Genomic DNA, 27,543 nt, shown 5'->3' on the forward strand with positions numbered 1-27,543 from the left:
CTGTCTCTCTCTCTCTCTGTGTCTCTCTCTCTCTCTCTGTGTCTGTGTCTGTGTGTGTCTGTGTGTGTCTGTGTGTGTGTGTCTGTGTGTGTGTGTGTGTGTGTGTGTGCCCAGTAGAGGCCGGAAGAGGTTACTGATTTCCTGGAGCAGTTGGGAATCATCTGACGTGACTGTTGAGACCTGAGCTCAGGTCCTCTGGTTGAGCCATGTGATCTTAACCTCTGCGCCATCTCCTCAGTCCCGGAAGAGTTCTTCTAACTATGTATCGAGCAGCTTTAACATGCACCATGTTTTCCTTTCCTTATAAACTTTTGTAAGTTTATAATATCAACGGATATATGTTACAACATAAAGTTAAGAATTTTCAGCTTTTCATTTAAAAACAAAAAACTTCAGGGTTTTCTTTGTCATGTTCAAGTTCCCAACATCACTACCTTCTCAGGTCTGAATTATTATTGAATAAAATTGAGGTCCCTGGAACCCCACGGCACTCGGATTTGTGACAGCATGCCTGCTGAGGTCGGAATAGTAGTGTGCCTAGCATGCATGCCTCATAGATTCACATCCAGGTCAGCCTGGAGCTGGGAGACATGGGGTTTCCACCATGCCAGTTAGAATGATGCACAATTAAAACTTAGAAATTATACATGTCTGAAAATTCCCATTTACTGTGTTCAGACCATGAATGGCCGCAGGTAGCAGAAACAGACAGTAATATTCCAGGAAAGAGAGAGTAGTTGTTGTGTCCCAATTCAGGCCTCAAACAGTGATATTGTTCCCATAGCTTCGGGAATACTGGTCCCTTCCAATGAATTTGTAGCTCACATGCTTCTAGTATAGCAAGCTTTGTACTGAGGGTAATTGTCTATTTCCATGCCATATCATCTCCTCTTCTGAGCTCCTGGAAGAATGGGCACCAGTCCCACTTATTTTGAAGCCATTCAGCTTATGCTGCTTTGCTGAGGCAGCCTAGTGAAGCGAATGCAGAAGGTAACAGGAGATGAGCGGGAAGTTGAAGGACAGGCTCCTGGAAGGGCATTTACCATGCTACAAAAGATACCTGCTTCCTCTGGGCTTGGTCAACCAGGGAGGTGGGAAGTGGGAAGTGGGGTGGGTACGTGGCTGCTGGCCTTGGTGCTGATGGGGCCGCAGGCAGTGTGTTGGTGAAGTTAGCTGAGTTGCATGGAGGATCATCAGCCAAAGGAAACCGGCCTTTGTGTAGGTCTCCTGTTTTCTCCTCCCTTCTCTATGATTCCTTCTCACCTCTGCTCTCTTGTTCCTCTTCCAGGATCACCAGGATGCTATAGATCTTGGGACCCAGCCCATCAACCTGCAATACCACTGCCTTCAGTGACCAAGCTTCTATGTCGAAACATAGAGACTCCGGTCTCTCGGGAGGCACACATGAACCCCATGAACCCCACTTTCTCTCCTACTCTTATTCCCTCTTTGGATTCCTTATCAACCACTCCTCTTTGCCTGCCAGTTATTGCTTCTTTTTTCTCGTGAAGGAAGACTAACTAGGCTAAGGAGCTGCTTTACCTTTCCTTCAGAACAGTTAGTTGTTGCTTATGAAAGTTTATAAAAATATAAATTCTGCAAACCCTCTGATACTAACCATGGACACATGCACACGCACACACATATGCACACATCCCTGCTAATAACAGAGATGGGATGGCTCTGAGTGTTTCCAGACACCTGACCCCTCTTGGTGGATTCCCGCCTTTTCCTGGAGCTCAGGGAAAGCTGACTGGCCAAGAGATTTCCTCATTGAAAAATAAACTTTCCTAAGAGGCAGAGAGAAAACCCGGGATTTAAGAAAGCAAATATTTGAATAGTGAGGTAAGAAGGCTGAGGAAGCAGCTGCAAGTCTGAATCCCTTTGCTTCATTTATGAGTAGAGTGGTGACTAAATGTCTCTTCTTCTCTTAGAGCCTCAGCTTCCTCTTTGGTGGAATTGGGCTGATGGAATTCACTTTATGGGATGCTTTGGGATCTGGGGTGCAGAAGGGTATAGGTGCTTGTCACAAGCAGCGTTTAGCATGGTTCAGTCCTTGGCTGAGGGGGTCACTTGTTATAACGCCGCTGTGTAAGCAGGGACAGATGAACTTTGGGTGACAAGCAGGACTCAGACTACCTGGCACAACTGCTCACATCTGGAAGCAATCTCAGTAGCCATTTTGGAAACACTCATATTTTACAAATGTGATAGATGAGGCCCTAAGTTCAGGGGTAGCATGGGCAAGATGGAAAAGCTCATCACATGACCAATGGATCCAGGTCCCCATTTATGTCCAAGTAACTACCTTTCTTTTCAGGAGTACTTGAGTTTACTTAACAAAACCAGCATAAGAGAACTTGAGTTCAAACCTTGGTTGTGTCCTTGGCTGATTTCCCACCTGTGACAATACACTCAGGCTCCTGAGTCACTGTGGGGCATCATCCTGCCCTTGCAGGCTTATGGAGAGCAGAAGTGCTAAGTGTATGGAGCTGTCTAAAAGTGCAGAATAGACATGATTGAACTCTCCTCTCCTTGTGGGAAGAAACGGACCCCAACAGTGAGGAGAAGTGTGTTCGGAGGAAAGAAGGCACCAGATTTCTCCAGAGGCACGTGTGTCCTTAGGAAGCTTACCTGTTCTTGTGACTCTCACTCCACCTCTGCTAAAGGTTGCTCTGTGGCCTAAGGTCAGTTGCCCCTCGCCCCGTGTGTGTGTGTGTGTGTGTGTGTGTGTGTGTGTGTGTGTGTGTGTGTTTGTGTGTACATGCATGCTCATTTTGAGGGAAGGAACTTTGCCTCTACAAGACTGAAAATCTGCTGAAGGACTCTCAGGTCTCTGCTCTATCTTGATACCCAACTCACTCTGCATTTACATGGTTCTGGACATCTGGCCTCTGGCATGGCTGAGGTCAGGCTTTGGAGACCAGTAGCCAGGCTCTTGAGAATAGAGACTGCGTGTACTGAGCCAGGCTCGGCACACAGGCACTCTTCATGAGTCCTCAAGACACCATCTGGCTCACTTGCATTGACCCTACCTTGTAGGTGAAGAGACAGAGGCCCAGGTAAGTTCATCATTGTGTCGGACCACATGACATCTAACCTGGCATGCAGGCCTTGCCTGTGGCTTAGAGCCTACTCTCTCCCCATTCTTTCTGCCCACTTTTGCTATAGTCCTTCACTGTACCACATGTCCTTGCTACTTCTATTCTTCTTCCTAAGTTGGCATTTCATTCATGCATGAGTATCTTCTCTTCTTAGGTGTTGGCTCACAGAGATAGGCCCACAGCGGACTTGTGGGTTCAACTGCCGCACGTTATCACCAAGGATTTTGGGGCATCCACAACTTCCTCAGCATTCAGGGACAGAAATCTGAGCTTGCTTGGCTAAGATACTTGTATGACTTTGTCCCATTATATCCAAGTACTACACTGGATACATTTTCTCCTGTATTCCTCTTGATAATACTGTTAAAACAAAAATTCCTATTGTCTTCATTGTCCAGATAAGACCACTAAGGCTCAGAGAGATGAAGCTGTTCATTCAAAGTGATGGAGCAGCTGGAGACAGAGTCTTCTGTCTGTGTGGCTCCTAAAATCAGAGGCCTTGCCTGCCTTTAGAACCACAGCTCTCTCATATTTACTCAGCTGGCCACTGCCTTAGTTTCTTCTGAAAAAATAATTCTGAAACACCAAAAGGTGCTGACCCCCAAGGAAAGAGATGTGGGAAAAGGCACGTTTTTAGAGTGCTGCCTTTAGTGGTGTGCATTTCCACACAAGTCGACTCCTGGGCCCCAGAGAGCCCTGTGTCATGCCAGTCAGGAGAAATTTGCAACTTGTAAGGTAGAACAGTAATAATTATTATGCAGTTCCTATGGACTAGATAACTCGCTAGATACTTTCTCACAGATGACATCATTTGGACCTCGCACTGGTTTCTCGATGAGAAAACGGATGGGAGGAGGCAGGTATTACCCAGCGTGTTTGTGTGAATAGGCATCGGGACAGGGTCAAAGCAAATACCTCCTTTGGACAGCTCTAACTTTGCCCACATACTGAGATCACCTCAATATGGAGTTTCAGGAGAATAAGCGGCCATCTGAATGAGGGTCTGGGGTCCCAGAGCACTTACAGCACATCAGTGCCTTTCAAAGCTCAGGTGAGTCTGGGGGACAGCTCAGTTGGGAGAGTGCTTACCTCGCATGCCTGAGCACTTGACTTCCATCCACTGAACCCAGTGGTGGTGCTTTTAAGGGCACCACCATTCCCTAGTATACTCAGCACTGGGGCACTGAGACAGGCAGGTAGATCCCTGATAGGAGCCAGTTCATCTAGCAGAATGATGAACCGTAGGCCAGTGAGAGGCCTTTTCTCAAAAAACAAGGAGGAGAGCGCGTGTGCACACACACACACACACACACACACACACACACACACACACACACACACGTGCACTTCCTTTCAAATAACTAAAACCCATTAGGTGACTCTGGCCTACCATGAGGGTTAGTATTGCACAGGTACTGGTTGGCTGGTCTTTATCACCCCACAGAGGTTCCCTGTGACTCTCCTTGTCTGAGCCCTTGATCCACCTTGCCCCTGACTCCCTCGTCCTCCCTCCCAGGTCCCAGGTAAGGGAGACAAATGCCACAGTCGCTTCCCATAGAGGCCGCCAGAAGAAATGCAATGCAAGACGTTTCCATACCTTCTGATCACCTTAGTTTTAGAGAGTTGGATGGAAGGGGTGAAATTAATTTTCAAGATTTATCTAAGCCAATATAAAGTTTCATCGCTGTGCAATAAACAAGTGTAATTCATGCTGGGCTTCTGGCATTTCGTTTATCCTTGCACTGTGTCTTTGGAAGATGGCGTGCCTTTTATGCTCAGAGAGCACCCCTTGGTTTGGGCCAGTCACATTGCAAGGGCTTAGTGGCCACACAGGCTGGCAGCTGTGAGGTTGAGTCACATCCTCTATTCTTCCTCCCAAAACTTCATCTTCGTGCGAGAATTGTGACACAATGCCTAAGAGGGGTATTTTTCTTCCTCCTGAATTTTTTGTTGCCTTCTAGGTATCAATCTGTCTTATTTCCTCTATGTTCTCTTTTCAATTGCCAATGATCAATCTTTAGGGCTGGGAAGATAGCCCAGTGCGTACGGTGTTTGCCATGGAAGCAGGAAGATTTAAGATCAGTACCCAGTCCTCATATAAAATCAGGGTCCCAGGTAAAACAGAGTACTCCAGTTGCTTGTAATCTCTTAGACTGGAAAGTGGAGACAGGAGGATCCTCTGGGGCTTGCTGGCCAGCCAGCCTAGTCAACCTACAAACTCCAGGTTCAGTCAGGGACCTTCCTTAAAATCTAAGATAGAGAGCAATTGATACCCGACATTGATCTCTGGCCTCTACACACACATGCTCTCTCTCTCTCTCTCTCTCTCTCTCTCTCTCTCTCTCTCTCTCTCTCGTCAATATTTGGTCTCTCAAATTCCTATTGTCTCCTTATGAGAGGATAGATTTTTAAATCGGCTTTTAGGAACCTGCCTTTCTGGGGTGCCGGAAGGCTACTCCTCCACACTTCTTTTTTTGTTTATTTGTTTTTAAGATGAAAAATGACTTGAAAAAAAACCTATTTGATTATATGGATTAGGAGAAATAAGAAACTGTCCATTTCTTTTGGCCAGGTAGTTTTCAAAGCAAACAGCCTCAAATGTGGAGAAGGTTTCGTGCCAAGAGATGCCTATCAGGGTCTTATTTCTACTGTGAAATAATTGGATACAACCCAGACATTCCGTGTTCGTGCAGCAATTACAGGGGTTGAGCCCAGTCTGGGAGTTGGGGGGAGACTCACACTGTTGGTTAAGAGAATATCAGAGAGTCACCGGGCAGGGGACTTTTTATATTAAAATATTAAAATGTGAAAGGGAGAAGATAGAATCAAAATCGCGTGTGCAGAATTATAACTAGACGAAAATACCTCAGCACCGCAAAATGACAGCAGGAAAATTCACAAAGAAGTTTAAAGAACCACAGTTGTTTTCTGGTGATTTGATGATGTGAATTTTCTTCTTCCTTCGAGAGCGAGCATTCCTTTCTCGGTAAAATAACCCTTATTCAAATAAATAAATGGTGTTAAGTATGAAAATAGTCAAGAAGCAATTTAAAAAGTTTTGCATGTTAGAAATGTCATTTCACGTTGCTCACAGGCTCTTGGGGGCGGGGAGCCAAGGAGGATTCTGGGTAGGAAGGCTCCTCTCCTGCCAGGGGCAGATTTGCATTTTACACGCTGATGCTTCCTTTCTGATGTTTTGGAGAGTCCTTTCCTAGAGCCTGGGGCTGGATATGCTCCTTAAACAAAAGGCGGGTTTGTGAGGAAGACCCTTCTTCATTGCTGTTGGCACAACAAACCCTTTCTTCAGCCTGGGGTTGCAAAATGCAGGCATTCAACGTCCCCAGGAAGGAGACAGACAAGGACACTGCTCAGTTGCTCTAAGTCTAAAATTAAGTGTCTCACTAGCGCAATTATATCCCAAGTCCCCTTGGCATGAGGACCCTTGTTTCAGGGTTTGAAACTTAGTTGGAACCCTAAGGACTTCCAGAGCCTACGGATTCTAAAAGGGGCATTTGTAACTTTTCCTTATCCTAAAATAAACTCAGAGGGCAGAGCATTAACTGAGGCACTTTATGAGAGAGGTGCTAATGTACCCATTTCATAGATATAAAACCAAGGCTCAGAAGTGAAGAGAGACACTAAAGGAACAAAAGGCAACTGTGGAGTTCAATTTTGGATCTTTGTGGCCCCAAATCTCGTGCACTTCCCAGTTTGCCTCTTCTGCTCTGTCTGGGAGCTAGAGTTGTCCAGGAAAACAGAATAATCAGACTGTTGGACTGTTCCTGATTTTGACCCGTGATCACAGCCATACATCATGTCCCAAATAGACCCCACTGATCAGTTTAAGCAAATTTTCACATAAAGAGGATGCTGAGCCCTCATCAGAAAAGACAAGGTGGCCGGTGGGATGCAGAAGGGGTATTTAGAATGCCAGCAACAGCCTCTCTTCTAAAGAGGGGCACCCCAACCTTAGCTCACGGTGGCTCATGCGTCATCCTCTCTGACAAGGATCCACAAAGGGTCCTGTGTATTCAGCAGGTGATGGGGGTCGCCTTCCTGGGGCAAGCGGGAGACTGATGGCAGTCTCGGCGGAAGACGAAAGGAAGAGGCAGGCGAACTACAGACACACGAGTTGTCAGCATGATCCAGGAAGCAATTATGGAATAACGCGGTGTAAACTATTAGGAGACAATAGTAAGTCGGGAGTGACCCATCGCCGGGAGAACTTGGGGCTGACGAGCCGGCCGATCATTTCCTATCCCCCCGACATCTATGAACCAGTGTAATGTGAGCCAAGCTTGGCAGCTGGAATCAAGAGAGATAGGTCTATTATCCCCTTTTACATTAAACTGTGAGAACCCACTGATGGGAAAATATAAATGCGAGCGGTTAGGCTAATATCAGCACTAACATCCAGGTAAAATGATAATTGCCAGACACCTAAAATCTCCAGAAATGAGATGCATTTAAACCACTAGAAGCTGAAAACAAGCCCACGTCGAAATGATGGCTATGCCATTCGAACTAGAAAGCACAGAATTGATGGAATTAATGGAGGCCAAGAGGGCTTCAGTGGCTCCTGTGGGCGGGGTAACAACACAGAATCCATTTAAGCTAATTCTCATAGAGAAGCGGTGAGGACCCCTCCACCTGCTGCTCGCTGGGAAAGACCGTGACTTACACGGTCTGGGAAACTCGGGCTATCACAGAGATCGAGTGCGCACGGCGAGTTTCAAACCTCTGGGATGGGCTTCGGCATTGAGTGTCTTCCAGTGCGTCAGGCTAGATCTGAAGACATTTGAGAGCGGCTGGTAAATCCAAAGCATCCAGGAGAGCTTGAACTTCTGAAGGGCTGTGAAGGAAAGGGGATGTTTCCCGACGGTCGTCTTGTCACCACAGAGGACAGACAGATAGCAGAATCGGAGGTTGAGAAGATAATGGCCCAAGGTGCACCAATGTGATGAAGCCCAGTTACTCACCTCAGAGACACAAGGATGGGTGAGCTTCAGTTCCCAAGGAACTCACACCTTGTCCTCTGGCTCCCAACCCAGATGCACAAGGCTATGCAGAAACTAGAGATTTACAACATGGAAGGAGCTGGGTCACAGAGTTTTCTTTGAACAGGGGTGACGTTTGAATGCTATCACTGTACAGGGATGGTTAACAAATTCCCAGGAAGAGAACAGGAAGTGTGTGTGTGTGTGTGTGTGTGTGTGTGTGTGTGTGTGTGTGTGGAGAGAGAGAGAGAGAGAGAGAGAGAGAGAGAGAGAGAGAGAGAGAGGAGCAGTCTTAGCTATAGAGAAACACAAATGCAAGGAGCTGTGGGAGATTTGAGAATGGATTGTCCCATGGTTGGGAGGGACATGGGGATCAGAAGAGAATATGGGCAGATGTCAATAAACCATGCATGCCACCTACCCAGTGTGAACTTTGTATAGGGGCTGTGGGGTCAGGTGACCTGGTCATGATCATGGAAAAGACACTCAGGGTATGAAAAGAGTCAGAAGGCAGGGAAAAAGACACAAGAGAAGAACCTGGAACCCAGGCTGGAGGGAATGGAGGGTCAGTGAATGGGAAAGAAGGGGCAGAGAACAAAGAGATTCCCTTGAGACCTGGAGGTGGGAGTCAAGCCTGAGCCCTGCAGTACAAGGTGAGAAAACCATAGCAATAAAGTGCCTTCTGATGGGTCAAAGTGGACCTGGGATTCCTACAGGCCGGGATCTGATAAGCCTCTTTCCCAAGGACTGCCCTGGAGTTCTGGTACCAGTCCACCCAAGCCTTAGGACTAGGCTCCATGCTTGCACCCTCTTCCCGTATAGATTTGCAGAATGGAGGAGAATTCTTTTCTTCTATGCTTGCTGCTCATCCCTTCATCCCACAGGGTGTGGACCATCCCAGAGAGCCCTAATTCAGCTTCCTGAGACTCTTCCACAATGTTCTGGGATCCTCCAGGCTCTCTGGATGGTTTCAAACATAGCACACCACCACCATGTCTCTAGTGAGTCACAGGTCCTGATGAATCTTCATCGGAGGCAGGAGAGGGGCCACGCTAAGCCATACTGGAGCCTGAAGCTGCTGATCCAGGCTGAGGATGCTGTCTCCATCTACGGCAGGTTTTGAGCGTCACAGATGTCCTTTTAACATGGATTTTTATTTTTTTCTTTGTATATGCTCACATGGGTCTACGTACATAAAACCATTTAAAAACTACATGTTGTACATTGCATATGTCCCCTCCAATCTCTCTCTTCCCATTTCTTCCCCAATCTCCCATTAATTCCTCTTGTTTCCCTATGCACTTTTGCTTATTCCTTCATGTTTTACACACACGCACGCACACATGCAGAGAAGCACATGCACACGGTTTGATATGTTTATAAAATCTCAGAATCAAAAATAAAAAAAAAACATGTTAAGATTTGTCTTTCTGAGACTGACTTACTTTACTGAATATGGTCATCTCCAACAGTTTCCAGCTTTTATTTATTGAGGCAGGGTCTAGTGTAGCCTAAACGGACCTTCAACTTACCATGTAGCTGGAGATGGCCTTAAACGTCTGATCCTCCGTTCTCTGCCTCCTGAGATTGCAGGTGTGCTCCCCCATGGCCAGTTGTATGCAGTGCTGGGGATCGAACCCGGGGCTCTGTTTATACCAGAGAAGCACTTTATCAACTGTGCTACATCCACAGTCACACCTTTGACTTTTCTTTGAAAAAGTGTCACATTAAAATGCTTCTCATCTGGGCTATTGAAAGTTTTTGGCGTACTTTAAATCTTGTACCTGAGATGGCTGCCCCCTCTTTTGCTGGTCCCTGAGAAGAGGATGACATGGCTGGATGGCCATGTAGTAACATGGGTGTTTGAACCCAAAGGCTATGCGAGGTGTCAGGAATGCCTAATGCAAATGGGAACATAGAGGCCAGGAGAAACTGACCTTCCTGGTGAGTGAACAGCATTTCTCAGAGGCAGACACCCCCCTCTCTGTTTCTGTCTCTGTCTCTGCCTCTGTCTCCCTCTCCTGGTCTGTCTATCTCTCTTCCCCTGTCACTCTGTTTCTCTCCCCGTCTGTTTGTCTTTCTCACTCTGTCTGTCTGTTTCTGTCTGTCTGTCTCCTTCCCTTTCTCGTCTTCTGTCCTTGACTCCCTGTATCCCTTTTTGTCCTTGCCTCCTTCAGGCCACACCCCTGTGGCTAGCATCTAATGGGTTTTTCAAAGCCAGGTCTGTTTGATAAGACAAAAGGTAACAGGGCTTCAGTTGACTGATACAGATAGGAGCTGGGCGGTCAGATCTGTCACTGTGCTCTATTCAGCACAGAGGAGTGGGGAAGGCTCTCAATCTGCACAAATGGCCTTGGTCTTGAGACAGAAATATTCCTAGAGCAGAGGAGGGTGATTCATCAGGCTGCCAGGATTGGATGGAAATATATCCTGAATGTTTCCAGCTTCCTCTCTTCTAATCTGGGCTCCTGGCTGCGTGCTACTGAGACGCCTTGCCTGCTCTCAGAGACCTGGATGAGACCTGTGGAGGCTAGTGGACAACCCTAGTCCCATGGAATCTGGGGGCCTGACACCGTTTGTTTCCAGTGCTTGTGAGCACAGTGGTACCTGGTGATGTGACATAAACAGAACTTTCCAGGCTGGGAGCTCCAAGGGCAAACCCTAGCTCAACTGTTGATGAGATTAACAATGGTGGCCAGGGGACAGATCATTTGGTAAATCATGTACTTTGCATGCACAAGGGCCTGACTTTTATCCCCAGAAGTATGTAGAAGTGTCAGGCATGCTTGTAACCACAGTACCTGGGAAAGCAGAGACAGAAGGAGCCCTGGCACTCTCAGCTCACTGCAGTCAGTCTAGCCTAATTGGTGTGTTCCAGGCCCATGAGAGGCATTGTCTCAAAGAAGGTGGACAATGTTACTGAAACTGAAAGCCAGGGTTGTGCACCAGCCTCTACATGCATATACACGCATACACATATACCCCATATATACACTTAAAAACAGATTAGAAATGCCTGCCACTTTTGAGTGCTGCCTGAGTTCTTTATACAAACCAACTCATGGGTCCCTCACTCCCTGTGGCATTATGTTGCTCAGGTGTGGAGTCTGAGGTGTCCAGGAATGATATTGTTCAAAGGCCTATAGCAGCTAATGGCTGGAACCAAATTAACCCTGATCGATTTCACTTCAAACAGCTTGCCACCCATACTTCCTTTAAGTCATGGGACCTGGGACAGAAGTCCACAAGACCTTCCCAAGTCTCACTTTTCTCACTTGGTCACAAAGGTTAGGCCTGCTCTGAGCATTCCTGTGAGGTGAGATAAATGACAAATTCATGTGGTAGGACTCTGTGGGGTGTCCTCTGCTCCCAGCACTACACAGAGTGAGGAGAACTGAGAGGGGATGTTCTGAAGACTGAGGTGTTCTGGAAAGGCAAAGGAGCCTTCCCTCAGGGTCTTGTGGAGTTTGGGGTGAGATAGAAGGCAGCTTCCTGTGACATACATGTGGCAGAAGTGGAGCCTATGGGACAGGAGTAGACGGCATAAACAGAAGAATCCGATGGCTTTCCAGAAGAACTGACATCTGAGTGTAGTTGGAAGAAGTGAGGGCAAAGGAACTCTGGGAAGATGTGACAGTGTACAGATCCCAGGGGTAAGAAGCAGCAAGGCATTGTACGTGGGTGTGGCCACAGATGCAGGGCTGGAAGCATCCTCTATGATTCTTGGGGAGGGGAAATATTTTAAATATTACAGCGGTGGAGAGATGGATTCCGTTGGTAAGATGCTTACCTTGCAAGCATGGGGACCTAGAACCCATGTAAGAAAGTCAGACACCGTGGTGGTGATTGTTTCTGACCACAGTACCAGGCAGGGCCGAAGAGTGGGGAGAGAAGACAAACATACCTGGACCATCATGGCTGGCCATGGCAAGCTACAGATTTAGTGAGAGATACTGTCTCAAAAATAAGATAGAGAAAGCAATAGAGAAAGACTCCTGGGTTCACCTCTGGCTTTTACATGGGCGTGCATTAGGCAGTGTATCTTCATGTACATACTTGAACACACACACACACACACACACACACACACACACACACACACACACACACACACACACACACTGCTAAGCAGTTCACTTAGGAGCCAGTCATGAAAGAAGTCCAGTGTGATTCCATTATGTGAAGCCTCTAGAGTCATCAAATCCGTGGAAACAGAATCCCAATGGCAGTGCCAGGGGCGAGAAGGAGAGCTGTTGTTTAATGGGTACTGAGTGTTAGTTCGGGTTGATTAAAAGGCTCTGGAGATTGGTTATGTAACATGTGAATATATTTAGCACTACTCCGCTGTGCACATAGAAATGGTCAAGATGGAAATTTTTACCTTGTGGGGGTTTTTATTCTTCCCAAATCACTTTTGAATTTTGTAAAAAAGCATTTTCTCTAATGGGGAGTACTAATGAAAAGGTTAAGAGACTCTGGGCTAGGGCACAGTATTGGAGGAGGCGGGGTTACCTCCAGAGGAGACTGGCAGCAAGGGGAGGCCCCTCAAGGCCTTTGAGCTCAGACTGGCAGGCTTCAGTCAGGAAGGTTTTTAGAGGAAAAGTGTTTGGTCCTGGGGCTCATGTGGTCTCTTCAGTTCTGCTGCCTTGAAACCACTTAGTATAGTGGCTCCTGAGTGTAATCCCAGATCTTGTGGGAGAGTGATACAGAAGGATCATTATGAGTTTGAGGTTTGAGGCCAGCCTGGGCTTCCTAATAAGTACCAAGTTAGCCTGGGCTACAGAATGTGATACTGTCTTGAAGTATTAAAGATAAAAAAAGATAAACAATTTAAAACCCATCGTTGGCAGTGTGCAAACCAACAGGAAAGGCCGAGCTTCAGGTCAAAGTATTCATAAAGACAAACACAGCTATTTGACCAATGGACCACATTTTGCTGACCTCTGCTGTGTCCCCTGGACAAGCTACCCTGGGATTGTTTAGATTTTAAAAGGCCATTTGGCATCTGTGCAGATACCGGATGGGAAAGACTAATGAAGAGAAAAAGCCAACTTCAGAGTTGGACCCCGAGAAAAGTAGGGGTGCTTTCCCCCTCTTGTGGCAGACCTTGCTCCCCTTTCTTGGGCTCCTGACATCTGATGAAGGTAGGGACTGTGACACGGTTTTAGCTTCAGGGAAGAGGGACAGAGCCAAACTCAGCAGTGGCGACACTTGGCTGGGTGTCTGCTGTTTGGCTGGAGGTCATTTGTTAGCAAATCCTTCCGTCCCCTGCCACCTCCCACTCATCTCTGTATTTCAGAGCTTTGATTCATTAACTCCAACTGCTGGAATTGCAGGTAACATTCAGAGTTGCATTTTAAGCAGGCAAGGATGACTGCTTTAAAAGTGGCCCTTCTAAAAAGGTTAATATTATAAATGCATCTTAAATGCCTAATACATAACCAAATGCCACAAATATGGAAATGTCAGCAACGCTAAAAATCAGAGCAAGATAAAAAAAAAAAAAACCCAAACAAACAGAAAACCAGGTCACCTTTGCTCTCTGTGTGTTGTGCTTTATGGGGGTCTATACTGCTAAATCAATTGTTAGAGAGACACGTGGCTTCCCTGGAGACCAGAGTACCCTGCCTGGAAGCTAGTGTGGGTCAAAAGGAGAAAGACCCCAGGAGAACTGGGGATGGATCATCACCATGGGATAGTTTCAATCTATCAGTGTTGATTTTCTTCAGTGTATAGCAAGAATGATAATTGCTTTTCCTTTTTTCCACACAAAGTTCTTAATTAGCTGAGAATCCACCATACCTGTTGGATGCTTTCCCCCCCAGCACTTAGGCTAATGAATGGCGGCAGACAGGAAATGCTCTAACAACATTTTTTTTGAATGCTGTAGACTCTAGTATCTATCCTCACTTGGGTCTTGAAGTTGGCGAACATTCCACTAGATAAATCCTAACACTTTAGATATGACTTCCCTCAGGCAAGCTTGGGTTTCATGGGAGATGTTGTCAGAGTGAAGCTTTTGTAAGACTTGGAGAAATTATTGTTTACCAGAGTACACAGGTTGTCAATGGTGTTGTGGAGGGAGGCATTCGGGATGCTCCAAGAAAACTACAGAGGGGGCTCCTGCCTCACTCCACAGCCAGCCCTGCAGGCCTGAGTGCGTTTGCTGGTTTGCTGAGATGAGTGAATGTAACCATGTGTCTTCCTCTGAGCAGGCCTGGCCTAAGACCAGATGGGGCTCAGGAGGTGCCTGGGGTGCCTTACTAAAGGAAGAACCCACTAGTGGGTCCCACTCTGAACTCGTGATCCTGAAACCCTAAGTGTGTCTAAAGACCTCTTACTCTGGTCTCAGCATTTGAGTAGACAGGTGTGTAAGGGAAAAGGCAAGGTTAAAAATGTAGATTAGAGAGGAGAGCTGAGAACCTTGTCTTTAAAGACTTCCCAAGAGGCTGGAGAGATGGATGGTTCAGGGTTAAGAAAACAAACTGTTCTTGCAGAGGACCCAAGTTTGGTTCCCAGCTCCCGACAGGCAACTTACAATTGTACGTAATTCTAGCTCCAGAGGATCCGATTCTTCTGGCCTCTGTGGGCACTTTCACCCATGGGGACAGACCTACATATACACATGCATATACACAGTTAGTAATAACCCTCTAAAGCAACTTTCACAACAAGCATGGATCTCAAGTTTGGGATGTTCTGGGGTCTTCAAGACCATCCACTCTAGATAGAATCAATTAATACTGTGTATCTGAGTCCCAAGAAGACTTTGTTAAACCTCCTGAGTCTTGGGTGCCATCTGCCAGACTCAAACTCTGTAGGTCAGGGCTGGGAAGCCTGAAGGCAGGGCTAGGAACCTGTATGTATAACATGTGCATGACCTTTCTCTTCCCAGTTATTCTGATGAGGTTTGCCCAGGACTACCTATGGAGAAACTCTAGCAATGGACACCTAACCCATCATCCAAACCAGCTCACTTCAGAGAGTGATTGGCAAACCGAGCCTGTTTTGGTCAATGCCATGCCCACTTGTTTCTCTATTGCTTACAAGTGCCTGTAGAGCCTAGCAGTAGAGCTGAGTAATTATGGCAGAGACCTCATGGTCCTCAGAGCATATGGTATTTATTATGTGGTTCTCTGTTTATACAGTCTGCTGAGTCTGCTGACCCTGGTTTGGGTTATTGTTTGGCAAATATTTGTTCCCTCGCCTCCTCCTGCTGTGAATAGAATATACTTTTCTGAGTCATTGATGCTGGGATTAGCTGCGACTCTCACCTCAAATGATGGGCTATTAGAGGACGTAACATGCAAAGCAGAGTCTCTTGCTATTCTCTTATGTCAATGATAAAAACGCGTGTCTAGTCAGTCTGCTAGTTCAAGGAGAATGAGACACTCATGGAACAGCGTCAGACTGGTGATTCGTGACGTTTTTGAGTGCAGCCACTCTGGCAGAGCCATCTTTAGATAGCTGATCCCAATCTGCCCAAAATTAAGAGCAATTAGACTGGTTTTTAACAAGCTTTGGAGTTTTCAAGTTGCTTGTCAATCAGTGTCACTCTGACTACCCCCTGATGTAGGGATGCTATTTAATTAGTCACATTTTCAGGCATAGCCAGGGTTTGATGACCTTAGCTCCAACCTGGCCATCCTCTTTCAATTGGAAGGTTATTTGACTGAGCATCTAGGTATGTAATTAAATTGCCTAATTCTTATCTGAATAATGGGCACAGTTGAGCATGAGAGGGAGGGGTGGGGTTTAGTGCTTTTTTTGAGATAAACTGGAGAGGGCCCAAGGGAGCTGGGGGCTAAGCTGAAGGTTGCCTTTGCTGATGAAGCCCCCTTCAAAAACCCCTTCTGGTGATGAATGGTCTCCCTGCACTGAATGAACAGCAAGACAAATGTAAGTGAAGGGAAAGCCATGCCAAGAATAATCACATGGTCCTCACATACTTTGATTCCAATTTAATGTTGCTTAGCCAAAGAAAATGTGTTGTGAATAAACAAAGATCAGTCCTGCCACCATTAAGTGGCAGGTGACATTAGCAGAAGATGGCTTTAAATCTTTTGAGAGGCTTAACAATATCACTCATAGTACAGAAGGAGGGGAGGCCTCCCCAAAGGCACTACACATGGGAGACTGCAAAGCAGAGGGGTCACCCATGCCAATCTCACTTTGTTCTGGGAATTTAAGGGGTAAGGTAGCTTTCACAGACAGGTGTGTGTGTGTGTGTGTGTGTGTGTGTGTGTGTGTGTGTGTGTGTGTGTGTGTGTAATGCATGTCGATGGGCACATTTATATGTTTGCTGTAATTCATAGCTATATGGCATTGCATACCGATGACATCCTGCATGTGTTTACCTGCATATATATTTTTGTCTGCATATGTGTCCTATTCCTGCCTGTTTCCCTCCTGAGAGGGTGGCCATCCCTAGAGGAATACAATGCCTTTCTGGCTCTCTATAGGTCAGTTAAGGCTACATTATAACCCCGAGTGATCATAACGTTTCTGCTCAGTGTGCTTACACCATTAAGGCCATAGCTCTGTTTGGGGCCATGGAGGCCATGGAGGTGACTTTTTTGATGTGACTCTATGTGATCTCTTTTGAATATTGCAGATAGCAGAGCTTTGGAACAAAACCATGATCTTTTTCATAGTTCCTCTCCATACCTCATCAGTTCTGGGTTGAGCCTGTTTTGATGGATGACCCCAGGGTACTCTATCAGAAGGGGTTAAGAGGCAGCCAGGAGGGTCATGCAGGGCTAAGGCTACAGGAATTGATCTAGACCAGCTGGAGATACGTTCAGAGGGGTACAGAAATCCTCACCAAGCAGTTCGACCAAGGTCAGCACTCAGAAGTAGCTCTAAGCAACAGGTCTGAAGAGGAAAAAGAGTGGCTGAGACCAGTGGGTGATCAGTAGAATAAATCTAAGCTACAGTTGGATACTGTCTATGAGCACACTTGAGGGTCCCAAGGCTCTGGTGTTTCCCATTGTAATGGCTCAGGCCTATGGCCAGGGATCAACTATGCAGAGGGTAAGGGCCCTCATGCAGGAAGTACTCCCTAGCAAAGCCCAGTTATCCTTCAATAGTTTAGAGCAACCCAGCCCGCTTACTCGTTCTGATCCTCTCCAATCCAATCCTATGGTTCTCAGCTGATTTTACTAGCTTCTTCAAGAGCCTGTTCAACTTTCCTGGGTGTTTAAGTTTTCTCTGGACATCAGTAGCCTAGAACACAAGCCACTCCAGTTGAAGCTTGTCATGGACTCCGTCCCATTATGACTGAGTGTTACATGTGTCCTGGCCTTATCTCTCCAGCCAGCCTGCCCATTCCCTGGATGCAGGAGGAGCTGTACTTGCTCTGCTTCCTTTCCATGTTGCCCTTCTGAAGGTGCTCAGGCTGGGTCCTCTCACTGAGACAATAAAGCCTTCACATGAGAGAGAGTCAGCTCGGGATCTGCCGTCTAGGATCTCAAAACTTTTGTTTGATCCTCCTTCCCATGGACCTTAGGCCCAGCCCTGCCTAATTCTGGAGCAAGCTTAGCCTCACCACTACCAACTTCACCTTCACATGTGTTCATCCAGATGTGAGCCATCTCTTCTCCATAGACAATGCATGGACAGACCCTCTGGAAGGCCCAAAGGGCCGTGGTCCCTTCCCCTGTACTTTTCTGCTTATACCTGAGCTGCCCTTTGCCTTTCTGAGTCTTACAAATGATTCTTCAGAGCTTGGATTACCTTATTCTTTTTTTTTATGGACTCTCCGGGTTCTTCCATGATGGGATCTTTCTGGGTGAATCTTCCCACATTGCTCTTTCTCAGAATTCTTTCTATTTCCTGGATATCCCATCTTCTATTCTACCCTTTCCTATAAGCCACAGTTTTTTTTAATTGGCAGTTTATACATCCATACAATACAAAAGATATTCTTTCTGTATTGGACTACAGAAGGAAAATCCCTCTCACATAACAAAGATTTTGCTGATGTCAAATTTCCCCAGCTACATAGTTCAACTTCCAGAACTGAGCCACCATCTTTTTTTTTTTTTCCAGAGCTGAGGACCAAACCCAGGGCCTTCCGCTTGCTAGGCAAGCGCTCTACTACTGAGCTAAATCCCCAACTCCTGGGCCACCATCTTAATCCCCCTTCCACAACACCCCAAGTCCAGTCTGGAGATGGCTTTCATTGCAACATTTGAAGTAGTCTTTGCATTAGTTGCTAAAGAAGGGAGGCATTTCCATGAAGCAGGAGATGCTGATGGTCCAGGAGAGCAGGAGACAGTTGTGTGGTCCTCAGGGCATCACACTGCTGGGCTGAAAGGACTGTCCTACAGTAGCACCCAGCAACATAAAATAAGACATTGGGGGGGGGGGGGCTGGAGAGATGGCTCAGTGGTTAAGAGCACTGACTGCTCTTCCAGAGGTCCTGAGTTCAATTCCCAGCAACCACATGGTGGCTCACAACCATCTGTAATGGGATTTGATGCCCTCTTCTGGTGTGTCTGAGGACAGCAACAGTGTACTTATATATAATAAATAAATAAATCTTTAAAAATAAGACGTTGGTAGCCACTGTGACCTGGTAGGCAAATGGCACCAGAAAGGTGTGTCCCAGAGCATATATCCCTGACAAATAATTCTTAGAGACAGATGCTGGTGGGGGAAAGCCTATCCAGAAAAATTGGCTTAAAAGCCTGTTATCATTGAAAAGCTTTTGATCACTGTTTGACCTGAGTCATGGTTCAATCTCTCTAGGTCTCAGTGTCCTTTTCTATATAACCCTATCTGTTAGGTTTGAGGGGTGGGTTAAACGAGATGGTGCATTAAAGCAAAACTCACAAAGCTTCCTTTGACAGTACTAGATCTTGCTATGGTTTCTCCTTCCATTGAACCTAGCTTACATAGATTAATATGCATTAACTTGTGATTTCAAGAATGCATTTATTTATTTATGTCTAGTTAGTAGACTGTGTTCTTTTTGAGGACAGACTTCATCTCTGTGTTCACTTATATGTTCCTATAGTGGCACCAAACACGCATTTGTTGAATGAATGAATGATCATGAATTATGAGTCTTAAGGAATCATGCCACTATACAGAGCAACACCTTGTTTATTCACAACCGAAGACCGAAGTTTGAATCGGCAAACCAACGGAATGTTTTTAAAGTAAAAAAATTTTTTTTTCTTTTCTATTTTTTTGGAGCTGGGGACCGAACCCAGGGCCTTGTGCTTGCTAGGCAAGCGCTCTACCACTGAGCTAAATCCCCAACCCAAAAATTTTTTTTAAAGATTTATTCATTTATTATATATAAGTACACTGTAGCTGTCTTCTGACACACCAGAAGAGGGCATCAGATCTCTTTACAGATGGTTGTGAGCCACCATGTGGTTGCTGGGAATTGAACTCATGACCTCTGAAAGAGCAGTCGGGTGCTCTTAACCACTGAGCCATCTCTCCAGCCCTTAAAGTAAAATTTAAAGAAACTCATAAAGAACCTTCCAAGTTAGAAACCACTGAACTCCTGACTGGCGAGCATTTGCTGCTAGAGGTCTTGCCCTAGAGGCTGTCTTCTACAGATAAGACTAATTTGTAATTAGTAAATGGCCATTTGTATTCAAATGCAGCAAGGTACACAGGTTGTTAAAAAGGCTTTGTTCTCCTGAGTGGACAAAACATCACCCCTGCGGTATTGGAGATTAGCATTTTTTTTTGTAATAACATTCTTTCTGTTTCTTTCCACAAACAGTTATTGGGATCCCCAGGTACTATGTTGAGCACAGCACAGATTAAGGTCTAGTGACACGTGATGGTCAATAATTAAGAAAGCCATGCCTGGAAAGTATGGAACAGATTTTCATTGAAAGAGGTGTGCTCAAGGCCCTTGTTGCACAGAGGTCCCAAGGAGGAAAAGAAGTGTATTCAATCAAACAGTGGAGGGGTGTGGTTGTTGGATGAGACATGACTGAAGTTGGGGAAGGAAGGGAAGAATGAGTTATGTGTGTGTCACAATCCCTGGGTTTGTGTTTTGCTCTCAATATAGAAGGAATGTAAGCAGGGATATGGTATGATCTGATACACACCTTTAACAAATTTCCCTGACTCTTATGTGGGGACCAGGGATAGTAGGATGCTTGAATGGAAACCAGAGAACACCGATTAGTCTCCAGCTTCCACCTCTGTGTAACCATTCTGGTTGCTTCTCCCCAGGTCAGCCCTCTACTCACCTGCACATCATGATCTGACATGTCCACCAGGCAAACCTCAGTGATTTCCAGCTCCTCATGGATGGTTTGTCAGTGCCTGGGCCCCACTTTCTCAAATAATTCCTACTATTCCTATCACTTCAGCTACCCAGCCCAACACTCACCACCTGCCACCCTATTATTACTGAAGACAGCTTCACCTTTGAAGACTTTAAGTATCTAAAACCGATTTCTCATCCTACCAGCCCACTAAGAGAGGATAGTCACTTAGAGCATGGTGTTCGCAGTAAGGTTGGAAACATGGCGTCATCACTGACATTTTCCAATGTATTTCTGGAGTAGAATCAATAACTTTAATTGGTCAACTGGCTAGGGTGAGAGGGCAGATGCTCAAAAAGAGAAATCAAGGGGGCTGGGGATTTAGCTCAGTGGTAGAGCGCTTACCTAGGAAGCGCAAGGCCCTGGGTTCGGTCCCCAGCTCCGAAAAAAAGAACCAAAAAAAAAAAAAAAAAAAAAAAAAGAGAAATCAAGGAGAACTCTCAGATATTTGTTTAACACAGTAAGCAGTGGAGACACTTTCTAAGGTGGGAAAGGTTGGAGCAGGATGGGAGGGAGTTTAAAAGTGAAGATGTGTGTGCATATAAATGCTTGCATGTGTGTGTGTGTGTGTGTGTGTGTGTGTACATGGATTAGGAACAGAGTGTTTGACATCAAGAGTTTTGCTCTGGCTGAGTGTGGTGACACATACTTTTAATCCCAGCACTAGGGAGGCAGAGGGTGGTGGATCTCAGTAAGTTTGAGGCCAGCCTAGTCTACAGGGTGAGTTCTAGGACAGCCAGAGCTATTACACAGAGAAATCCCGCCTCAAAAACAAAACAAAACACAAAACAAAACAAAACAAAAAACTAAAAACCAAAAGAAAAAAACAAGTGTTTTCTTCTGACCATGCCAAGTTCAAGATCACCATTAGACATCCATGCAGAGATGTTAAGTCAGCTACTGAATATTTGCAACTTGAGCTCTGAGAAGTGATTAAATCGGGAAATATAGATCTAAAACATTTGCATATAGATTACCGAGGGTGAGGGACATAGATAAGGAAGAGAAAGAGGCCCAGGCAGAGCCCTGAGGCACTTGGATATTTAGTTTCAGCAAAAAAGGGAGGAACCTGCAAAGAGCTGGACACAGAGGCCAGTTACTTGGGAGTTGGCCCTGAGAGTGAGCCCTTCCCAAAGCCAAGAGAAGACACTGCTCTGGGAAAGAGGGATGAAGAGTATCCACTTCTGCAGGGACGGCAGCAGTGTGAGAATGGCGATGGCCACCAACAGCCTTGATGGGAGCCCTGCGTAGCGGTCAGGTAGGAAGACGAGGTAGTGCAGAAACACTGGCTGCGTAGAGATACCTTCTGTTTAAAGGAAGCTTTGCTGCAAAGGGAAACAGATAAAGTGGAACAGAGAGAAATGGCCAAATGTGCAACAGTCAGTAAATCCAAGAACAAGCTTGTCTGTCCAAGGGAAGATTCTAGAGAGATGGAGGAACAGGAGGGAGGCAGAACACTAGAAGCAGGTTCTTTGGGCTAGAGAGATGAATGGGAACCGGGACACACAGACAGTTGGATTCTGAATCACCTAGGGATGCTTGATTGACAGAAACAACAGGTAGGACACAGATGATGGCTTTCCATAGGCAGTGGAAGTCTCCAAGTGTCTGCCTAATTGCATTCAAGTATGCGGTGAGGACTGTGGCTGTTGGGTTTGAAAATGGAAGTATTGTGGGGCGAAGGATGTAGGAGTTTGAGCACACAGTGGAAGGTGTGAAGCAGTCATCTCGAAGAATAGCCGAGTGAACTTGCTGTGAGCATGCGGTGGGATTGCCAGGCAACACCAAGTGTCTCCTTCAGATTTTTGGCTGTGAATTTAGAGTTAGACCCGTTCTCGTATGAGCATGTCTATTGTTTTTTCCAGAGTCAGATCTGATTGAGCTCAGGGCTTGCCCTGTGAGTCAAGAGGAGGCAGATGTGGCAAAGAAATTAAGCTATGTTTGGTAGATAGTGACTATCACAACAGCACTGCCATCCAAGAGCGGTAGTGAGTGCTGTGGGGAAGACGTGTTGGGATCTGTGCTTAAGGATCACTGGGAAGATTTTCCATGGAGTGAGTGGGCTGGTAGGGTGAGAGGTTGACTTTAGAGTAGATACGTAAAGTCAAGAGTCCTCAAAGTGAAGCGGTCATCAACAACAATGAAGCTGGGTAGCTGAAGTGCAGAAAATGAGGTCCAGGCACTGACAAACTACCCATGAGGAGTTGGAAGTCACTGAGAGATGATGGAGCCAGCAAATAGAGGCCTAACACAGGTAGAAGCAACAGGGATGGTTAGACAGTAGACGGAGATGGAGACACTGATCTCCAAAGAGACGAGATCTCTCTGTGTGTCTGTCTGTCTCTCTGTGTGTGTATGTGTGTATGTGTGTGTGTGTGTGTGTGTGTGTGCTTCTACACACGAGTGCCAAGTACATGTACCCTTAAGAAACAATAGAGTAGCTTTCCGCCATCTTGGCGCCTTTGGAGGCCTGCGGGGAACAGGACTTCTAAAACAAAACAAAACAAAACAAAACAAAACAAAAAAAAAACAAAAAAAACAAAAAAAACCCAAGTATGTCTGGAAGGCTGTGGTGCAAGGCCATTTTTGCTGGCTACAAGCGAGTCCTCCGGAACCAAAGAGAGCACATGGCTCCTCTTAAAATTGAAGGTGTTTATGCCCGAGATGAAACTGAGTTCTACTCAGGGAAGAGGTGTGCTTATGTGTACAAAGCACAAAACAATACAGTGACTCCCGGAGGCAAACCAAACAAAACCCGAGTGATCTGGGGAAAAGTAACTCGAGCCCATGGAAACAGTGGCATGGTTCGTGCCAAATTCCGAAGCAACCTTCCTGCAAAGGCCATTGGACACGGAATCCGTGTGATGCTGTACCCATCCCGGATTTAAACTAATGGAGAGTAAATAAATAAAAGTTAAAAAAAAAGAAACAATAGAGTACACAGTCCAGAAACAGTGAATGGGAACATAGAGAAGAGCTGCCCTACATCAGCCCTAGCTTATGGGGAGATTGACAGAGCAAAGCCTGTACTCAAGCCATGCCTGGGAATGTGCTCTGGGGAATAAGCTTTTGTTAGGACAACAGGAGGAAGGGCACGGTCAGGGACAGCTGAAGGTGCTGGAGTGTTTTCTGCTCACAGACCGTAAGTTCTGGAGCACACGATGGTGGGAAAGGAAGTTTAGGAGATTGAGTGACATTAGGATACATACTGAGCAGAGGAGGAACCCAGCTCGCTCTGTGATCATGGGCATCTGGGGCACTTGGCTTTGGAGGAGGGCCCAAGTGGGTAGAACTGTAAGGCTGCTGGAATTTGGCACTGTAGTCTCTTGGGAAAAGCTAGGCTCAAGATGGACTCATATTTGAAGTAGATGGTAGCCAAGAGGGCAGGGCGAGGTAGTTAGTGTTTTTTGCAAAAGTGGACTAGACCTAAACCAAGGATCAAGAGTAGACTCTCAGGTGTTGCCAGATTCTGCCAGTAAGATAAATAATAAGCAGGCTGTGTTAGGACAGTGGGAGCCAGTCACTGCCTAGATCCCCAATATACAAATACCCCAGGGAGCCTGCACAAGTGCTGACTCTGATCTGGTAGCTTTAGTGAAGAGCCTGAGGTGTTGCTTTTCTGATGTTTCCCCGAAGTGGTAATCTTGTTGCGAGTCTGCACCATACTTTAAGTAATAAGAGCTAGAGAGCCTGCAGATCTGAGAACGAGAATACTCTGAATCATAAAGTACCTAATGACTATCTGCTCTTCTGTCATGAGAAGGAAGAATTAAGATTGTCTTCTCTTCTGATTGCTAGGGAAATCCCTGAAAGCTGAACAGAATGGGAGATGTCCCACTTAAAACATGGGTAACTGAAATGCTGCAAAAGTGTGTGGAACAAGGACTGGAGAGATGGCTCAGTGGTTAAGAGCACTGGCTGCTTTTCCAGAGTTCAATTCCCAGCACCCACACGCTGGCTCACAACCATCTGTAATGAGATCTGATGCCCTCTTCTGCTGTGTCACAGTGCACTCATATACATAAAATTAAAAAAAAAAAGAATGTGGAACAAACAGGCACAGGGGTTGACTTTCATAAAGGTACACCAGTTAGTGATTTGAGGTGGAGGAGAAATAGGGTCTTGGGGGAGTCGGGGCATGGGCAGAGAACTACTGTAGACTGTGGAACTACCTGGGCTATCTGGGATCCAGAAGAAGAGGTCAGCATTTGTCTGATGACTTAGATCCCCCAGACCTCAGACACTACTCTACGAGACTGCTGACTCCCACCTCCACACAAGCGAGTCTGCCTTACACATCAGGAACGCACCCTCACCTCTCTGCCATTGGCTCTCACAGTGACCTAGATGGCAGAGCCTGTGAGCACCTCTGCTTGCTTGGTGAAATACCATGAAATCTTAACTGACTTAATTCCATCGCTCGTACAGGGAATGTGTTGTCTAGCAGGAAATGAGGCCGAATTACACGCACATGGGTGGCTGCAACGCAAATAGAAAACGATCACACATAAAATATTTTGAGGAAAATGCATCCCTGGTTTTTCCATTAACATCTATTCCCACTTGTCGTGCTTTCCCTATCACCTACAGCACTCATTGGTGGATGAGTGGTAACAGGCACCCAATGTTTAAGAACAGTTTATGTATATATAAAAAATAGCCCTCAATACAGGGAAAATTCTCTCCATTAAGCTAATGTGTTCTGGGAACTGGAACATGGATGGTTCTATTTTCATGGTACAAATTCCGTCTGACATCTCGTCTGCCCGTGTTTTAGGAAAATTGGGCTAATTTTTTTTTTTTTTTTGCCTAACTATCAACTATTTCTGGGTGGGGACTTAACCATCACCATTGAGTCTAAATTTATCCAAGCATTTTATTATATCTATTTACTATTTGGTTGTTTTGAGACTGGTTGGTGGGATTGTTGTAACTTTGTTTGCTTTGGTTTTGTTGACTCCATGCTGCTAGACTTACTTGGGAAGAAGAACCTCAATTTAGAGAATGGCTCCAACTAGATTGCCTCTGGGCAAGTCTGTAGGACATTTTCTTAGTGGATAATTAGTGTAGGAAGGCCCATTGTGCGCAGAGTTACCTCCTATGCATGTGGACCTGGGATATATAAGAGAACAGGCTGGGCAAGCCATAGGCATCACCTAGGCCTCTGCTTCAGTTCCTGCCTCCAGGTTTTCACCCAGATTTCCTCAACCCAATAAGTATGGCCCGAGAGTTGCAAGAGGAAATAAACCCCCCCCCCCCGTCATGGTGTTTATCACAGAAATAGAAATCTAAAGCACAGGTAGAGTCTGTATGTAGGCAAAGCTGACCTTACCCATGATCCTCTCACCCCAGGCTCCACGGTGCTGGCTCTCTAGTCATGTACCTCTCTGCCTGGCTTCTCTGTTGAGTGTTCTTGGGTTGTTCTCCTCAGGGATGACATATTGTGTTCAAACCATCCAGTTAGTTCTTCATAATAAGCTCTTTCAGATCAGTTTGGGGTGTGACTGCCCAGGCGTAAGCTTCTCCAGGCCTCAATGAAGCCTCGCATTCCAACAGAGAGCAAGCGAATAGCAGCGGGCAGCATGAACAGAACCCAGTCATTAACTTCTGCATCTTGGACCTTGGCCACTGCTAATGGCCCATGAGTCAGAGACAAACGAAGACTCTGATTGCATTAAAACTTCTGTCTGCACAAACAAAACAAAACTCCCAAACCAATAACAATAAAAGCATGCTTTTTTTTTCCATTTGGGGATAGGTCTTCAGAACTTCTGCATCTCATTTTTCCTTAGAGTCTATGGTTTGTCTCCCACAGAGCTTTCTTGTTGACCCTCCTCTCCCATTCCTGCTCTTCCTTACTCTTACTGGGAGCCAAAAATTCTTACTCTGTTTTGGAAACAGGGAATTTGTTTAAATGAAAACAAAAGTCAATAAAGAAAGAAAGAAAGGATATGACTGCTCTTAGGTGGAGGAGGAAGTTTATTATAGATATGTGGGAGAGCATAGCCAGAGGCGGGATGGACGTCTAGGAGAATCTAGAGTGGACCTGACCAGACTGAACTGGGGGGAGGAGGGGGAGGAGAAGGGGGAGGAGAGAAAAAGGAAACCAGATGCAGCAGCCAGGAAGCCCAAAGGCAAAAAGAGGGCAGATAACCAAAGTGGTTGGATTATATAGGAAAAAGCAGCCCAGCCCCCTGGGTGGGAGAGTTCGGGCTAGGGGTTCGCCAGCTATAACAGGTAGGGACTGATAGATGCAGGGAGAACCTGGTGGCCAGGTCTGCTTTGATGTTAAATAGATATATCAGCCATTGGGTCCAGGGTTTGCAACCTAACACTATTCCCATTGCTCTGTGGGAAATAGTATCAGAAACCTGAGGGTTCAAACCTTGGTCCCATTCATTTCTCCTAACCTGTGCGAGTAAAGGCCCTTGAACATTTTTAAGCTTCAGAACGTATTTCAGGTAAGTGAGGATAACACTGAGTTCTAAATCGCAGAGTTTGCACTAAGGGTTCAGCTCTGTCTTGTCTTCAGTCTCTTTTTAACCGCTCCATCCTTTCTTAGGCCACCAGAATGAGCCCTTCTGCAGCATCAGTTCCCAGGAGGAGATGTTTCCCCATAGGTCTAAAGCCTTGCCATCATCTCCTCCTATTTACCCGACACCCCAGGGATGGGTTAGTCCCCGCTGCATACCATGGGTTAGTGCCCACTGCATACCATGGGTTAGTGCCCACTGCAAACCATGGCTAGTGCCCACTGCACACCATGGGTTAGTGCCCACTGCATACCATGGGCTAGCAGTGCCCACTGCAAACCATGGCTAGTGCCCACTGCATACTTTTCTCCACGGGCGCCTCTCTCAGAGGAAGCCCCTACCTATTAGCGGTGATCTCTCCTCTTACCCAGACTATATTCAGGACTTGTACTTCCCTCACCCTCCTGACTAGTCCCAAGATTACAAAATGCTCCACTGTAGAAATGCACTCATAATGCAACATTATTCCCTAGATAATATTTTTGAGTGGCATTAAGTCTCAGGGGAGCTGGCACCCTGTATTGTGACTCTGGGGCACCGAAAAGCTTTTTGAAGATCTCCTTTTCTTCATTCTTGCACTCAGAATTGGGAGGGAAAGCATGAGCAA

General features: G+C 46.1%; 2 protein-coding genes across 2 annotated transcripts in view; one reads left to right on the plus strand and one right to left on the minus strand.

Annotated features, from left to right (window-relative positions):
- Positions 1–27,543, minus strand: part of Asic2 (acid sensing ion channel subunit 2) — a 1,069,930-nt gene that overhangs the window by 316,693 nt on the left and 725,694 nt on the right.
- Positions 22,959–24,480, plus strand: Rpl35al3 (ribosomal protein L35A like 3). The gene has a single exon (XM_063270129.1). The coding sequence runs from the start codon at positions 22,959–22,961 to the stop codon at positions 23,289–23,291; it is 333 nt and encodes a 110-aa protein (XP_063126199.1). The 3' UTR covers positions 23,292–24,480.

The sequence above is a fragment of the Rattus norvegicus genome, chromosome 10 (genome assembly GCF_036323735.1).
Source record: "Rattus norvegicus strain BN/NHsdMcwi chromosome 10, GRCr8, whole genome shotgun sequence".
Taxonomy (NCBI): Eukaryota; Metazoa; Chordata; class Mammalia; order Rodentia; family Muridae; genus Rattus; species Rattus norvegicus.